The sequence below is a fragment of the Marmota marmota genome, unplaced genomic scaffold, assembly GCF_001458135.2.
Source record: "Marmota marmota marmota unplaced genomic scaffold, marMar, whole genome shotgun sequence".
Taxonomy (NCBI): domain Eukaryota; kingdom Metazoa; phylum Chordata; class Mammalia; order Rodentia; family Sciuridae; genus Marmota; species Marmota marmota.
The window spans coordinates 47524766-47543918 of NW_026000037.1; the positions used below are offsets into that span (position 1 = coordinate 47524766).

General features: G+C 37.9%; 1 protein-coding gene across 1 annotated transcript in view; it reads right to left on the reverse strand.

Annotated features, from left to right (window-relative positions):
• Positions 1–10740: 10740 nt before the first annotated feature.
• Positions 10741–19153, reverse strand: part of Pla2r1 (phospholipase A2 receptor 1) — a 120645-nt gene continuing 112232 nt past the window's right edge. Inside the window, 3 exon segments of the mRNA XM_015479221.2 lie at positions 10741–16228; positions 16230–16435; positions 16582–16614. Of these exon segments, the coding sequence (XP_015334707.1) occupies positions 16202–16228; positions 16230–16435; positions 16582–16614 (266 nt within the window). The 3' untranslated portion in view covers positions 10741–16201.

Below are 19153 nucleotides of genomic sequence, written 5' to 3' on the forward strand. Positions count from 1 at the left end.
TCTGAGCCATAAAGTAGTCCTGGAATATCTGCCACTCAGCTTTGTGAAAGCTGTATGTGTCTGCCACCACCCTCACCACTGTGTGGTGGTTACTTCAGTTTTGTATTATTTATCAGTATTTACTCTCTCATAATTCTGGAGGCCAGAAACCCCAAATTAGGTTTCACCAGGTGGAAATCAAGGTACTGGTCGGGCTATGCCCACTCCAGAGGCAGTAGGAGAGAGTCCCTTCTTCTCTAGCTACTGGCTTTTATTGACTATGGCTGTGTCTCTAGAATCTTCCAGGTCAGCAACTTCACATTCCTCTCTGTTCTGTCTTCATATTGCCTTTTCCTCTGTGTGGGTCACATCTCCTTCTTAGAAGGAGTCCTGTGATAACATGTAGAGTCCACCTGGATAGTGCAGGATAACCTCTGCCTCCACTCATTAACTTCCCATCTGCTTAGTTCACAGACTTCAGGGATTAGGGCCTGATATCTTTGGGGGCCATTGTTCAGACTATAGCAATGTTGTTTGTTTCTGAACTGAAGTCTTACTTTACATATCTTATTAGTGGAGCTTCCGTCACCTGAGCCGCTAAGAGGCTGGGAAGGGAGCTTCCTGCTAGGAAAGGTGTTTGAAGATATCAACTACAGTAGTCAACTAAAGCTTCATAAAAATGAACTTCAATATAATGAACTAGCCAGAATCTCTAAACCAGGAGAAGGTACCCATTGCTGAATGTTTTGGCCACCAAATTTCAAGACAAACAAATATCAACGTTTTATATACATAGTAATTTTCTTTGAATTGGGTGTTAGAGGAGGGTGGAACAAACAAACAAAAATGATTAAATGAGGGATAGATTTTGGAGTGTGTTCTTCTTTTGATCACAGGGAAAAAAAAATCTATTCCAGGATGCTTATACGGCCAATTCGCTTAGATCCCATTTTTCATTAAGAATAACATTTGGGGCTGGGGCTGTGTAGCTCAGTGGCAGTGTGCTTACCTAGCATGCATGAGGCACTGGTTCAATACTCAGCACCGAATAAAAATAAACAAATAAGATAAAGACATTCTTCCATGTACAACTACAAAAAATAAAAAATAAAAAAATAACATTTGGTTATAATGTCATGGTAAATTTTATTTCCTATGTGGCCTGATGCATTTTGTTCCTGTGGTGCCTAGCACTGACCACACATTTATGAATAAGAAGTGAACAACTTCTGTGTCTTCAACCCTATAATAAATAATTGTCAAGCAAACCAGAATGATCCTTCTTGTACCTACCTCTTCCCCTGAGTGCACCTGTACTTTTCCGTGTTAGCAGTGAATTTCCCAGCAACTCTCACCTGGATACCTGGTACAAATAGTGGTGCTAACTTTTACTTTCCTAACCAGTCTGTTAACAACAACAACAACTAACCAATAATCTTTGTAGATCTGATGTGTCTTAACAATGTTATAAAGAAGGTAAACATTTTCCTGCACAATGTCCATATTACTGTGGTGAAATAGTAATTCTACATACAGGAATGTGTACGTACTTAAGAGAAGGAGAGAACCATGCAAAAGATTATTGAGATTAACGTTTATAGTGTCTACGTAGCTATCTGTATAAATACAATTTGGGTTCTTATGTATAAATAATCTTCTAAGAACATTGTATTCATTGTTGACATTTTCCTGCAGGTTTCTGAGGCACACTTAAAATTCAATCTGTTTCCTTGAATGTTTTTGTGAATCTAGCAGCAAAATAAAAACTTTCTTTTAGAAGGCCTAGAATCAAAACAACGAAAAAAAAAATTAAAGTAGGGGGGAAATTATTTTTTTCTTTAACCTTGGTGGCTTTTTCTTTCTTTGTTGAGAGATTTTTATTCGGGAAGGGACTATAGTATTATGATATGATTGACAATGACCCCAGCTTTCCCAAACACTAACTGAAAGTTTGGAGCAAATTTCTGACACTTCTCGTGCTCCACTGCTCATTAGATGATAAGAAAAATAACCAGGTCACTGTCTTATTCCCCAGCACCAGTTACTGTCCCCTTTCTTAGATAGGACTGGCATTTTTAGAAAAGTACATCTCCTTTGGTTCTCGAGTAGTTATTGGTATATCTGACATGACACTCACAAAATGCCCATCTCTCTTTTGTGCCCAGTCTTGATTTGATGTGACCTTTTTGGTAGGGGGGCGGGGGGAGGAAAGATGAAGGAGAACTGTAGAGGTTTTGGAAGCTTCGCTTTATGAATTAATACTTCTGCTTCAGCATAATGTTGGTATTTGATCAAACATAAAAAGCTTCACGCTTTTAATGTCCTGCTGACACCAGTATCAACAAAGCATTGAAGCGGAAGCTTTCTGGCAGCTGATTAGAGGAAGATTTTATTTCACTAGCTCTAAGACTAAGTATACCTTTTAGTAGATCTTTCTCAAGGATAAGCTACATCGTGCATTATAAATCAAATTCAAGAGCTTTATTAAAGGACCCTTGATAATTTGGTAATATATTATCACTGTTTTGGAAAGGCAATAAATGACTGCTTTTTATAGTGTAATTTAAAATAATAATATGGATTACAGTTGTGTTCAGTCATGAAAGTATAATTTAACAGTTTGGGCTTATAATAACCTTTTTTTTTCTTTTCCCTTGACAGTGTCCACTCTTATTTTAGTTCAAGAATGGCTTACTGGGGAATGATTTACCATGCTTGCTTTTAGAATCTAGTAGGGCTGAACATGTGTTTAATTGGAATTTTATGTTGTTGTGTTGGAAAAGCTTCATACAAAAATGAAATTGAAAGCTGAAGAATAAAGATGGCTAAACAGCGAACAATTCCAGCATCAAAAGTGTGTTCCATGTTTGCAAGCTTGCTGTGTCAGGAGGGGCTCTCCAGGAACAGGCTGGCTCACTGGAAGTGGTAATTGGAGAGAGTTTGATAAAGGTGCCAGGAGATTTAGGGAAGCCAGAAGGAATGCTGACATTCCCCCCACCCCCACCCCAGTTGCACACAGCAGAGAGACTTTGCTTACAGGCCTGAAGAGGCAAGTGGGCTTGGTATCCTAGAACCTTGAAAATGCTGGAGCTGTGGGAGAGGCAAGAGAGACCCTGAAGCAGCCCCAGCAGCCGGTGGGAGGTGTCAAATCCCCAAACTTTTTCTCCCCTGTTTGAGCTGGACCTCACTGAAGCTAGAGGGACATCCAGGGATAAGACAGTCAAAGGATCAGCCAGTCAGGATACTGGGCTTCATTCAAATAGACCTGGAGGCTAACTGATAAACATATTAATGAGCACCATCAAAGCCTGTTTCAAATGTAAAAAACTTAGAGGCTCACCTGTGGGAACACCTCTAGCCAACTCCTTTGTCCCAGAGGTGGAAAATGGAAGGTGAGAGTGAACCCAGATGGAAGTTAAAGGAAGGAGGATGGGTCACATAAAGGAGAATGGAATTGAACCCAGGTGGTAGCCAGGATGCCTTTTTCAATACCTATTCTACATAGATTTTTGCTTCCTGCTCTGCCCCTAACCATATATTCACTCCTAAGCTGGCACACCATAATGGGTTTTTCTGCTATCAGACCCCCTCCTGCATAGTGGGAGTTCTGTCTTTTCTTGATTAAATAAATTCTGCTCTGTTTACTCTTCCCATCAGTGATTGTCCATGGATTTTTATTCTTCAAAATTTCAGAGACAAGAACCCAGAGGAAGTTGGCGAAGCCAGGAATCTAGTCTCATCCTCAAACTCCAGTTTTGAAGCCAGATTTAAAATTAGGTAGTCAGTGTAGTTAATGAAGTCCAGGAAAAAGCCCAAGGCCAAAGTCCATCCCAAAGAAATGTTAATGAACAGCAAACTTGAAGATGCTGACTCGGAAGTGCCCAGATTACTTCTTTGGCCCACCTGTGTCCCAACCCTGGGCCTTCCCACCTACATTCCATCACTGAAAGAAACTATAAAATGGAGAGACAACCACACTTCCACGGATTCCATCTCTTGGGTCCCCTTCTTCCTCCGGGAGAAGTCTTTTCTGCTGTCCTTTAATAAACTTCTAACTTCTACTCTGACCTTGCCTCGGCGTGCTTCTCTGGTGTTATTCTTCAACATTGGGGAAGCAAGGACTCGTCACCGGTCGACAGCGGTAACAGTTTCAACTGGAGGCACAAAGCAGCATGCAGAAGGGTGGTGTTTGGATCTGGAGAAACAGCCAGCAAGCACACAAGACAGGGAGATGAACAAAACGGATGCCAAAAGACTTGGCATTTGTATTTGATATAAATGTGATCAATTAGGATCTAAGCTCAGTGATCTTCCAGTTCCTATTTTTCTGCTTTCCAGTCACTACAAATAAAAAGTCTCCAGTAAAATTCTCTTTGGGGACTGGGGTTGTGGCTCAGAGGTAGAGCGCTCGCCTAGCGCTCGTGAGGCACTGGGTTCCATCCTCAGCACCACATGAAAATAAAATAAAGATATTATGTCCACCTATAACTAAAATATAAATGTTAAAAAAATTCTCTTTTGACCTGGGGCTATGTGACTTTTTGTTGGTTTTTCATCTTTAGTCAAGTTGAAATGCTACTCACTGGTATTCTGTGTCTGAAGAATACAGACAATAGGCCCCAGGAAACTTCCTTTGGCTCTAACTGCTCCCCCATCCACCCTCCGGCCCTGCCCTAAATGAGCCTACCACCAAAACTCCTCCCATGACCTGGCCCTGCAAAAATCCTATAAAACCCAGATCCTTGTTCCAGCCCATTGCCATTTCCCCTCTCAAAAATGTGCCTCTCCTCTCATCCATTGAGTCAATCTCTATTTCTTTTTTCTGTTTTTATTCTCTTTCAGTATCTAGGAGCATAGAACAAAACAGAAACAACCACTTCTTGATTCTCTCTAAGGCCAAAAGTGGAAGTTTTGCCATTTATACATTTATAAGATCCTTTGAAAAAAGGATCTTATAAATGTATAAAAAAGCTTTTAATTTTTTGTTAGGTGCTCCTCTGGGGTTCCTTATTCTCCCTGTACCTCCTAGCTTCAACTCCCTGCTCACAGATCTCTGCAGGGGGCTCCTTCCCTGTTCCTCAGATCTATTTGGATCCTAGAGCATGATTCCAACTTTCTCACCTTAGGCATCTGAGATAAACGAGGAACCTATTTGCCCTTCTCCGATTTTCTGGTCTGTTTCAAAGTCCCTGGTCTACCAACCTCTACTACTGTTGGCTGTACCTTTCCCACAGTGCCCTGGGGTCAACTGTACCGTAGGCAACACAGACTACTTACTGGTAAGCTCAGAACTGGGAATCATGAACTTAGATTCTGATTCCAACTTTGCCATGACAGCTGCTTTGGAAGTGGCCATTCAAAGGAAAGGGAGACTGAGTGGAGATGGGCTGGATCTTGAAGATCATCATTATGTTACCTCTGTTGGCCGGTGACGAGTCCTTGCTTCCCCAATGTTGAAGAATAACACCAGAGAAGCACACCGAGGCAAGGTCAGAGTAGAAATTAGAAGTTTATTAAAGGACAGCAGAAAAGACTTCTCCCGGAGGAAGAAGGGGACCCAAGAGATGGAATCCGTGGAAGTGCGGTTGTCTCTCCATTTTATAGTTTTTGGTGATGGAATGTAGGTGGGAAGGCCAGAGGGGTGGGACACAGGTGGGCCAAAGAAGTAATCTGGGCAGGAAGGACTTCATTAACACTTCTTTGGGATGGGTTATCTTCCAATCTGCTGGGGCTGATCATTAACATTTCTTTGGGATGGACTTTGGGCCTAGGGCTTTTCTTGGGACTTCATTAACATTTCAAGAGTTGCTCGACTTTTCTGGAAATTCATTTTCAACATGGCCTCCATTTTAGATTTCACTCGATATTAGACCCGATTTACCTAAATACACTGACTGCCTAATTTTAAATCTGGCTTCAATTACAATCCCAGGACCTGGCTTATGATTTTAAACCACAGAAACTTTCTCTTTTCTTGGATAAGGTTATGTCATGCCTTGACTCAATTTAACTAAATGCCCACAGAAGCTGAGGTATGTATCACAGGGCTGATTTACGACTATTTGACCAGTGAATAAGCACCATGCACTTCTACTGGAATCACGGCAGCAAGACAGGTTCCTAGGGTCTAGACCCCCTTTCCGGTGAGATTGCCCACAACTGTGCATTCCCTATAGCAATATTCCAGAGCCACCACTGCCCCAGCAAATTCTCACACACGAGCAAGGGGAAGACATCAAATGCCAATTTACTAATTTACAATTAGAAATTCAAGGTGAAAATACACAATTAGCACAAGTTGCATGGGGAATGTAAACTCAATCACATGTCTTTTCCTTTAGTATGACAGTCATTCTGTAGAACCCTATCAGACAATCAGTCTCTCAACACTAGGCAGAACTACCCTAAGGACCTAAATCCTAACTAGGATTTTCGGTGAGCATGAATATGGAACAAAGGAAATCATGCTCATAGCACAAGGTAAGATAGTCTAATAACGTATCCATCTCACCTGAAGGATGTCCTGAAAATCCTAAAAACCTAAAAACTCCTAGGAGCCTTGCCTTTGGAAATCCAGGTCTCCTCCCTCCTAGACTGCAGAGAATGTTTTTCTCTGGGCTTGCTTCTGCATGGGGGCTTTCCCCTCTCACCCTCTCTCTGGGTACCTTCTTGTCTTCCTCCTTCAAATTTGTTTAAATCAAGCTACAATCAGGACAGATGGCCTAGGGAGCAACCCTCTATCTTTCTTGCTAATCTGTGCTCAGATACACTCAGAGTTTCAGAGTTCTTTTTTATTTTTTTATTCTAATTTGTTATACATGACAGCAGAATGCATAACAATCCATAATACACATATAGAGCACATTTTTTCATATTTCTGGTTGTATACAAAGTAGAGTCACAATTGTGCTCTGTATGTGTAATAAAAATTGTAATGCATTCCACTGTTGTCGTGTATTTAAAAAATAATAAAATCAATTAAAAAAAAAAACAAAGTAGAGTCACACCATTTGTGCTTTCATACACGTACTTAGGGTAATGATGACCATCACATTCCACCATCTTTTTTATACTCTTGCCCCCTCTTTTCCCCTCTCACCCCTTTGCCATATCTAGAGTTCATCTATTCCTCCCATGTTCCCTCTCCAACCCCACTATAAATCAACCTCCTTATATCAGAGAAAACATTTGGCATTTGGTTATTGGGGATTGGCTTACTTCACTTAGCATTATATTCTCCAACTCCATCTATTTACGTGCAAATATCATGATTTTATTCTCTTTTATTGCTGAGTAATATTCCATTGTGTATATATATACCACATTTTCTTTGTCCATTAATCTACTGACTTAAAAACAGCATACTACAGGGACACAGCCACATCAATGTTTATAGCAGCACAATTCACAATAGCTAAACTGTGGAACCAACCTAGATGCCTGTCAGTAGATGAATAGATATAGAGTTAAGTTCTTAGGGTAAGTCTCCAGACAGGGGAAGCCTTCTGTGGAATATGACCTGACCACCTGCTGTGCCCACTGGTTCCTTCATACCTTTAACACCAGTTGGCTGTTGGTCCTCTAATACACTTATGCCAATTGTAGTGGGTATTGTAATTTTACAATTTAATTTAATTCCATAATGTAAAACAAGAATATAAACAGAGAATTCTTTTATGGAAACAGCTAAAAGCTTTGCCAAGACTCCATATATGTGAGTACCTAAAAATCTGTCATTGAGCAAGATTAGTTTCAAATATGGAGGAAAATTACATAGATTTAAAACATACTCAGATTGGATTGTGAACAAAACTTTATGGATATGCTTTATGCATAAGACTGACTAGCAGTAATATTAAATGAATGATACTGTCCCTATGCTAAAACATTAGTATATAAATGTATATTTTTGTGTTCTAGTAGAAAATAAAATGTGTAAACTCAGTACGCATCTCTCGGTTTTTATGATCCCTTGCTATAACTGTTTTTTTGGATTCCGTTACTGAGATCCCCAGTCAGATATGAGTGCTTCAAATGCAGTGTAATATCAATATGATAATTACCATAGCTACCATCCATAAGACTACATTTTGTAACAAATATAAGTTATTATTAAATTTACTTATTAACATGCAATTGCAGATTATCTTCTAAAACCACACAAATAGGAGGACTTCTTGCTCAGCATGTCTCTTTTCTCCCTACACTTCCCTTGGAAAGTATAAGATACAGTATCAAAAAAAAAAAAAAAAAAAAAAAAAGATACAGTATCAACTCCAGGGAGTTTACTGAGCTGGTTTCACCAAGCTTTCTAATCCTTCCCTGTGGCCAAGAGGTGCAGAGGCATTCTCTGTTAGTGACTCCTTTAGAGTAAAAATGGAGTAAACAATTTCTTGTCTGATTAGAGAAGCCCTTGCCAAAAGATTGAAGGTGGCAATGACTTGGATAAACACTACATCTATGAAGGCATACTTTCTTCTTCTTCTTCTTCTTTTTTTTTTTTTTTTAAATTAAGAGTACTGAAGGTCAAACTGGGGCTTCTCAAATTCTAGGGCAAGTGTCCTACCACCCAGCCCCTTGGTCTTGAACAACTTTCTCTTCAGCCTCCTGTCACAATGGGCAAAGGTGCAACTTATGCAGTCGATGGGGAGAAATAAAGAATATCCATGTGCTTCTTCCCTTTCAATGCTTTATTTACTCAAATCACTGAATACAATTTCACTCTATAGGTTCTTTTAATCAAGAAAATGACAATCTTTAATGCTAGGCACTGCAATAAACATAGTCAATCCATAGCAAACAATTCTAGATTAATTCTAAACACTGTAAACATTCTTAATCATGACAGGCTTACGACAGATATTGTCTCTGTATGCTAAGCTCAAGTGCCAATCTAAAGTCTCAAGCCTTAAGCTCTAAATCCAGAAGATGCACACTCACTCAGACCATGGTGATCAGGTCAGGGACCGAGGCAGGCTTCTCCTGGGGTGGAGCTCACAGTCCATTGAAGAGAGGGTCATAGGGAGAAGTTGCAGTTCTCACCAGGGTTAAGATGTGGCTGTAGAGTTTGAGAGTGGTGAGGAAGATGCAGGGGATCAGGAAAATGATGAGAAGAGTTGGGATGTCAGTCCAGGTCCTCATCAGGCTCTCCGGCATGAGGGCATCAGTGTTGGCTAGCTGAATGTCTCTTCATTTGCTCCATCATTTATACTAAATTTTGGGGCTTCTGACCACCTTTTCAATCCTTATCAGCTGCCACTGGATTTCTTGGTGACGTCATTTGTTCTGGGGTTAAGCATCTGGTCTGGTGGTTCCCCACCCTGATTTTCTTGCCTCTCCCCTTTATGGGGCAAGGGCAACATGACAGAGACTTCATTCTGGGCTTGTCAGGATGGTGAGAAGTGACTTGTTTATGTTAGGCTCTGCCTGATGATCATATCGGAGGGCTCCTTAGGCGTGCCTGGTGAGACTGCAGGTTTCAAAGTGGAGTTGTAAAATAGAATTGCTTAGGCTAAGACCTAAGGCCATCCTTATACCTCCATAGCACATTTAAAAAATATATTTATTTTTTTTATAGTTGGACACAATACCTTTATTTCATTCATTTATTTTTTACATGGTGCTGAGGATTGAACCCAGGGTCCCGCGTGTCCCAGATGAGCACTCTACCACTGAGCCACAACCCCAGCACATTTTTTTTTTAAAATTTTTATTGTTGGTTGTTCAAAACATTACATAGTTCTTGATATATCATATTTCACACTTTGATTCAAGTGGGTTATGAACTCCCATTTTTACCCCGTATACAGATTGCAGAATCACATCAGTTACACATCCATTGATTTACAGATTGCCATACTAGTGTCTGTTGTATTCTGCTGCCTTTCCTATCCTCTACTATCCCCCCTCCCCTCCCCTCCCCTCCCCTCTTCTCTCTCTACCCCCTCTACTGTCATTAATTTCTCCCCCTTGTATTATTTTTCCCTTTCCCCTCACTTCCTCTTGTATGTAATTTTGTATAACCCTGAGAGTCTCCTTCCATTTCCATGCAATTTCCCTTCTCTCTCCCTTTCCCTCCCACCTCTCATCCCTGTTTAATGTTAATCTTCTTCTCATGCTCTTCATCCCTACTCTGTTCTTATTTACTCTCCTTATATCAAAGAAGACATTTGGCATTTGTTTTTTAGGGATTGGCTAGCTTCACTTAGCATAATCTGCTCTAATGCCATCCATTTCCCAGCAAATTCTATGATTTTGTCATTTTTTAATGCAGAGTAATACTCCATTGTGTATAAATGCCACAATTTTTTTTTATCCATTCGTCTATTGAAGGGCATCTAGGTTGGTACCACAGTCTTGCTATTGTGAATTGCCCAGCACATTTTTAATCAGGAACTTCAAAACCCTTGGTGATTCACCAAGGTGACATTTCCTGTGAAGTCCCCACTCCCCCTGACTTCTTTCTGGGAATCTTTTCTGGTTCTGTTTTCTGTTCTTTATCTCCCCTTCCCCCAGTCCCACTGTCTACCCAAGCAAGAGCCCTGCTCATTCCCACATCTATAAGTTGGGTTTCCAGCTCTGACCAAGCTCTATCCTCTAAGAAGTTAAAAAGTAAAGTTTAAGTAACCTCTGAGGACATGACCTCATAAATTGGGAGTCAGGGAGCTCCAGTTAATTCACCAATCACCATGTGAAAATAATGATAAAGTCACAATTTCAAGGTTGGGGGAGAGGCAGGAGAAAACAGAAATGGTCCTTTAATAATTTGTCATATTAAATTCAAAATATATTTATTTGAAAAATATCTAGAAAAATATACACTGAATCCAATGTAAGTATAAGACATAATGGGGGAATTCGAAAAGGGCATTTTATATTAATTTTGGAAATTAATTTCCATTAATAAACAGAAACACAGGAAACAAATTGAAAATAGCATAGGCCAGGATGATGTTGTTGTTGTTGTTTTTAAAGATATGGCATTGCTGCTTACAATTACAAGAAATGGATGATAATATTTTAAATGAGTTAACTTTGGTCCATCATGCTTACTTCATGGTGTGAAGAAAACAGCACTTGAATGACTTTTTTTCCCCTTAATTTGTTCTAAATTACAGCAAAGTGCTCTGCAAGAAGCAAGTGCTTGCGTTAATTAACTCTGAGTAAAGAAGGTCACTGGTATACAGAGGGCTCATTTTGTGGTTTTAGTTATAGATTTTCTTCTGCAATTAGAATTCATCATTAGGCATTGTAAGCGCGTGCGGATTCTTGCTTTTTTATCCGGTACTTCAGAATTGGGCACATTTGTTGATTTTTCTCTAAAAACATTTAAAATGCAGCAACAATAATTGAACTGACTTATGGGATGAAACAAATGTACAACACATTTATAAGTATATCTAAAATACTGTCGTTTTCTCTGAACCTGAGTATTATTATAGCTCAATTTTTTAAATTGCATATAAACGATTGTACAGTACTTGAAATTTTACAACATAAAGAATTAACAAATCTGAATATTAGTCATTTTATATTGAATTGTGAGCATAGAGAAAAAAATTATAAATGCTGTAAATTCTTGTATATAATCCATGATACCAAAAATTTAACCAAAGCTTTAAAGAACCATAAACAGCTAAGTTAATATTTCTAAAATAGATATACATTTTAATGCTTATTTCTAATGTTCACTTAATTTTAGTTTTTTTAATGTAAGCCATTATTTTTATGCCTAAGAATTATAAGAGCCATACTACATGTTAATTATGTTGCTGATATAACACACGATATAATATAAATGAAAATTGTTTATGTAAGTTAGTGTTTGAATATCATGATGATGAACAATCCAGACTTATTTACCTCTTCTAATTCACTCCAGTGTTAACTAGGAATCACTATAAACAAGCTGACTTAAGTGGATTTAGCCACAGTATAAAGGTAGTAACATGTCATTTCTGCGATCATGTTTTCCCTGAGGATTCAAAAGTTAACAGCACACAGATTTGGTCCATCTTTTCTTTGTAGTTGGCACTAAATGAAAAAGCTGCTTTCTGATTCAAAAAGATATCAAAGAAGCTGTTTTATCTAAATGTCCTACCACTTATTAGGCTTTGCTTACCCTATTAAGTCTTTTTCTCTGCCTCTGACAGGGTTAATTAGTACCTCCTTTTTTTTTTCTCCAGATTCTGTTCCTCTTTTTCTTGTTTGTATTACTTGAGAAGTATCCCATTGTCAAACCAATGAGCCAAATAAGTCAATGATCATAAAAAGTCTGATTTCATTTTTAGTTAAAATAGACATGTTCATACTCACCTTCACTACTCAGAAATCCAACATAGATAAAGTCAAAAGCTTTTTACCTTGATAACACACAATGTCAGTTTCTCAGCAGTATCTACACTCTCTTCATGTTGCTTTCACCAGATAGTCTTTCTAGAAATACATTCTTAAGCAATAGACAGTGGATGGATGAGCTAAGGTCTCAAACAAAGGCAGTTAGCACTGCTGCTGTTCCACTGTATGATACATGTCCATTTATCAATCCAGAGTATGAACATGGGACCCAATAACTCATTTCTGACTCACTGTTTCATCCTTAACAAATGTATGAAAAGGGAAAATGTATGAAGGCAGGGAAAGACATGGGGCTCTTCAAATAAAGTTTATGATTTCTTTATTTGAAGAAACTTCACTGATACCAATATTTTGCCTTTTTATTTCTTTCTTTAGTGCCTTGGAGGAGTTTCCAAAGGCAAGCCATTGTAGCAAGATTTGGTATGAAATCTATGTTTGTAAAAATGTTTCATAGATTTTTTTTAAGGTAGAAAAAAACCATTTATACAAAGAGAAGTGGGAAAGAACCAGAGTGGTATTTTAAGTCACTTCCTATCAGGAATAACACATGAAGTTAAAATTCTAGAAACTGAGATCCTTAAAAATACCCATGGCCCTGTGTTTCTTGGAAATTTTTATGTACCATCTAGTGTGTGTCCCCAGCTTGGAGACTGTTGACTTCAAGATTGTATTTCAGTAGTACATAGGGCTTAGGGGTGTAGCTCAGTGGTAGTGCACATGCTTAGCATGTGCAAGGCCTTGGGTTCAATCCCCAGTACAAAAACTAAACAAAACATAAATAAGCTCATATAAACTACATAAATCAAACGTAGATATCCAGTTAACTTACTCTGTCAGCAACAGGTAGGAGACCCATTGGAAGACTCCAAGCACTTAGGAAATGCAGGTCCATTATACAGCAGGGACCTGTACCTATAAATGGCTGCATAAAACAAAGTCCTCCTGCTAGTTCATGTAGATGTGAGTGAGAAATAAACCTTTGCTGAGCTCTAATTCCAAGATTTGGGGATTGTTAATAGTGTTTAGCCTGTCCTGACTAATTGAGTAGCTGATGTGCTGGATAGGGTTTCTCCATTGTAGGCATGAAGTGACCTTGTAGTCAAGACTGCGGTGTCCTGTGAGGGTACTGAATGGGAATCACAACCTGTTCTCAGGAAATGAGGCAGTGCCAGAGAAAGCCAGGATAGGGCCCAATCAAAGAGAAGAGATTACAAACTACTCTACCTACACCCTCCTGGCAGTTGCCAGCAGATCTCTAGGGAATGGGCCCAGACAGCTGCTCTCAGTGGATACCAGATGACACATGTCAGAGGTCAGTTATGGCCTTCTCCTCCCAGTATCAGAAGGACACAGCAACTTCCCATATATTCAACTGCCATTTTAAGGAGGGAAAAGAACTTCAAGAACAAATGTTCATCTAAAGAGATCATCTAATCCACCTTTGATGGGGCAGGGATCCTTCAACAGAAGAAACATTTAACCTAAAAGAATACTGTTGGAATCAGAAATGAAGATATCCTAACTTGGAATACTCAATATTCTTCATTACCCAGAGTTTATAAAGATACTCTGTTAGTCATAGGAAATGACTGACTTTTAAAAGGGGAGAACATATTAGTTCTGTGTGAGTTTGTGACCCTACTAATCTTTTTTTTTCTTTTTATGTTGTGACTATAAAATCTAGTTCAGATTAAAAACAGATATGAAAAAAGTTTTTAAAAGTATACATGCATTAGAAAGCACGTATACTTTTAAATATTTTAATACTTTCTATTTCTGAAAATTCAGCAATGGCCAAGAATACATGATTTGTTCAAAGGGACAGTTTCTCTGGAGATAAGGCTCAGTACTAAATATCAAAATACAGAGCACTGACAAGCAATAGTTTTTTTTTTTTTTCTTCAAAAGTACTTTCCTAATGACATCCTTTGTCTAATTGTTATGTGTGACTATATCCTTTGCCTGGAAGGCTAATTGGTTATAGTTTTTATCAAATCTGCAGAAAAGAGCAGAATTTTAATTTCACTTGACAGATTGTTAAATTGAGCTTTTATGCCATCTGGTTAGTTCAAGTCAATTGTTATTCTTTTGAGTCGTAAATATACAACTTCCACATTATGTATCTTTGAAAAAATGAAGTCCTAAGACAGAAAAAATTATGAAAGTCGATTGTCCCAGTGTGTAGACTACACAGCAGTAGCAAAAAACTGCTGTTGGAAGTTGTATGAACTATTTCAGTCCACTAGCACTCTGTCCTTAAGAGTATGCTCTTCATATGTGTTTGTCAAGATGGCTTTTTTGCCACTTGGAAATTCATTCATATTTTCTCCGGGAGCTCCCCCTTGTGACTAGTGGCCACCAGTGTTGAGGCAGTTGGTTTTAACAATTAAAATGCACGCTCTCAGGGAGGCCTGAAATTCCCTATTTCTGTCACAGAACTGTATTTAATTTTCCTAACTACTTACTGTTTTCTATGTATGGACTATTTGCTGGGTGCTATTAATTTTTCCTCATTGGAGAATAAGTGCCACAAACACTGAGACCTCCTTGATTTGTGTACCCTGGCTTTTTCTTCTGTTTTTTTTTTTTTTTTAAGATTTTTTAGTTGTAGTTGGACATAATACCTTTATTTTTTTAAATTTATTTTTATGTAGTGCTGAGGATGGAACCCAGGACCTGCACATGCTAGGAGATCACTCTATAAAGCTGAGCCCCAGCCCTAGCACATTGTTCTTAATAGGAGATCAGCAAACACTTCTGCAATGAGTAAACTTGTGACTATTGATATGGAGCCATTTTTCTTTGTAAGAAATTAACAAAGGAAGATCAAACCTGTGATTTTTTTTTTATTTGATGGTAGTAATTATTATTAACTAACCAAACTATCTAGCCTAACACAAGGTATCTAGATCACTAGCAGAGGGCAATTTATTTAGTGCTTCCCAATGCAACCTCTAGTCTCATTCTTATGGGACTATAATTCAGACCCTCAATTTTTCCCTTTTAAATTCAAGTTTCATATCTCTGGTTGTTGAGAAAGTTATGTATTATTTTATATATTTATAATAAATCCCACAAATTTTTAATAGTATCAAATATCAATATATTCCTTTAAGTTTATCTATAAGGTATCTTTAAATATAAAACTTAATAAGTCATTTAGCAGTTGAAAGTTTCACAGGTTCAGGCCACATTTCAACTATGTGGTTGCTCATGAAAGTGTACTGTTCACCAAGAGCTGTACTATTTAAAGAAAGATAATTTTTCTTCCCTTTAGCTTGAGAAATCACACCTACTAAAAATTAATATATACTTGAGAGCCCAAAAATTGTTTGAAATTTAGAAATTTAGAAATAAATTAGTACTTTTCAAATCTGCCTATTAGAAATGATTGACTTAGAAACAAACAAGAAATGTAAGAAGCCTATTTCTCTCCTATATAAGTGTAGAATTTAGAAATTTGTTTTACTTCCTCTTTCTTGCTCTTTTAATGGAATGAGTTTTGGTGAATGTCTCAGGAGGTACCAGCTTGGTTTTATAATACCAAAAAAAAAATTTAGTAGGATTATATTAGTGCAAAAGCAATTATTCACATTGGTTTGAGAGTCTTCAATAGGGGTTTCTTTTAATAGTTCCTGTCTTTCTGAATAATAATCATTATATGAGTTCCCCTTTCTTAGAATGGATCACAGTTTATAATAATGAATAAATCAAACCCAACCTGATTTGATTACAATTAAAAGCCAGTAATCACTTTAACAATAGTTAAAACGGTGACACAATTCCATTCTTATGGCATATAGTTAAAGGGAAATACAGACAGGACTCCCCCCTGCAGTCTTCTCTGCTTATCTCCAGAGCTGTGCTAGTCTCTGACTTCATTATCACTGGTCATTCTTCTCAAGGTCAGAAATGAGAATATTTTCTTCTAAATGTGTTGTACTAAAATTGGTTGCAGGATAGTAAGGATTCCGAAACGCTGCAAGTCTCCGGAAGAAGCCACTATTCTGCTTGTGTATGTAGAAGGACAGTGTGATAATCACTAGGATTATTATCAATATCAATGCAACTGCAAGAGGAATAATGCTGTGACTTGGTCCTGAATGAAGATTAAAAAAAAAATTTAAAAAAAGAAAAAAGGAAAAATTTGAGTGACAATGAGGAAATATGAATCTTCTTACCTAATTGCTTTCTATTTTATTGTTTCTAAGAAAAACCAAAATACTCCTTCCTCTCCAAACCTACCTTTTCCTGGGTGCTCCATTACAGTGTGAATATCTAAAAGAAAAGAAAAGAAAAAAAAGTTGAAATGAATTTTTTCTTTTAATTCAGCAAAATTATCTCATTACTTATAGCAAGGATCAGCATACTATGGCCCATGAGTCACCTGTTCTTATGAATAATGTGTTATTGGAGCTCAGCCATATTCACTTACGTATTATCTGTGACTGTTTATGAGGCAATGCCAGTGTTGCAGAGATCCTATGGCCCCAGAGCACAAAATATTTACTACCTGGAAAAGCTTAGTGGCCCTTCATTTATAGTGATCATTCTATTATTATTAGCATTACAAATGTATGCACTGCATTCTTCTTAAAAAATTATTTTGTACATATTTTTCTTTGTTGATGGACCTTTATTTTATTCATTTATTTATATGAGGTGCTGAGAATAGGTCCCAGTGCCTCACACATGCTAGACAAGCGCCCTACCACTGAGCCACAACCCTAGTCCTACTGCATTCTTTTCTAAGCCAAAGAATTCCCATCCAGTGTGAGCACTGTGCTGCAATGGAAATGCAAGTAAAACACAGTCCCCATACATCAGGAGCTCACAGGTTCTTTTTTTTTTTTTTTAATCTGTTGATCTGTTGTGGAGTTTATCCAGCAAGGATAACCTGTCTACATCTATGCAAGGATTTTACAGGCAGCATTTTCTCACCTCTGTGATCTCAAAAGTCTTGGGAAATGAATAATAGCTCCTCCAGTAAAAAAGTGAGATAGCTCCTGTTTTAAGATTTTTACTGTAAACATATATATTTTTCAAGTAGACTACCTCAAAATTCAACCTCTGCAATTTTTGATCTAGGTAAAGATCTAAAGGAAGATATAGAGGATAATCTGGAAGAAGACGAGTGAGTGGATCGTGAGTGGAGGCGGTACCTTGAACTCTGTTTACACCTACTCACTCTGACAGACTTAAAAGAAACATCATTGTTATTACCTACTGCAAAGCTTCATTAAAAAACCTTGTTTCTATAATTTAAAAATAATGTCACATAATTTTACATCAAATTATTAAAAACATTTATTATTCTATGTGGGTAAAGATACTTCTTAGTGAAAGACAGTTAATAGATATTTATTCTCCTGATAAAGGCAGTGGAGGCATAGAAGGAACTCTTAGAGAATTGGGACTATAACCTTTGATGTAGCTCAATTTGGACAAGCATTTTTCTCATTTGCAAAGTGGGGATTTTAAAAAATTTGTTCTTTTTAGCTATATACCACAACAGAGTATATTTTGACATATTATATACACATGGAGTATAACTTCCCATGGTTGTACATGATGTGGAGTTACACTGGTTGTATATGAACTGTTCATATATGAATATAGGAAAGTTATGTCAAATTCATTCTACTATCTTTCCTATTCCCATCCCTTCTCCCTTCCCATAATTCCCCTTCGTCTAATACAATGGACTTCTATTCTGCCCCTTCCCCTACTTATTATGAGTCAGCATCCAAATTTCAGAGAGAACATTTATTTGGCCTTTGTTTTTTTTGGGGGGGATTAGCTTATTTCACTTAGCATGATCGTCTCCAACTCCATCTAAAGTGGGAATATTTTAATTGCTCCACTATCTTACAAAGTTGCTGTGAAGAATGAAAGAGGTGTCACGTATTATAAAAAGCTTTAAAGTCCTTACAGATATGAGGTACTTCTGATTTGTTCTTTCACTTTCTTTTTTTAAAAAAATACTTAATTTTTTAGTTGTAGTTGGACACAATACCTTTATTTCACTTATTTATTTTTATGTGGTGCTGAGGATCAAACCCAGGATCTTCCACATGTTAGGCAAGCCCTCTATCACTGAGCTACAGCCCAGCCTCTGATTTGTTCTTGATCTTATGTGCAGGTGGTAACTTGGGCACTTATAGCCCTAACCATGTTTCCCACACAGAATTATACTCTATTGGAGCCTCAAACATTGATGTCCACAGCAATTTTTTTTTCTTCTTTCTCAGTGTCTAATCAGTCATGAAGGCCTGGTGAGTCTCTCTTCCCACATCACTCTTCTTTTTAATGTTGTCACTCAGGTTACAAATACTTCTCTTGACATTGAATAAGTGCGTCGTGGCAGGTGTCTACAGAGAACACTGGGTACTTTTCTCCTCTCCCATGAACTTGGCTCTTCAGCCTGAATTCTCTGTGAATGGACCTGCTTCACTGGTCAGTTTTATTTTCATCACTCCCAAACATGAGCCCCCACCCCCCACTCTAATCTAAGCTTATTGTCCATTCCCGCCTTAAGCCATGACGGGCTTTTTGTTTAAAATGCCTCTTTTCTCCTCTGTTCCATCTTCTAATAGTCTCTTCATCGTTTTTAGATTCCATAACCTTATCTCTCTGAGGTCTTATCCAGCAGCTCCGGGCATACAAATTCCTCCTTGCTGATAAGATTGTCATCTAGAAATTGATCTGATTATTATAGACAGACACCTTCTCACAGTCAATGATCTTTCTTGACATCTTACCTTAAAAATCTTTACTGTTGTTTGCAACTGACTAGAATCTTCTGACTTGGTTCCTA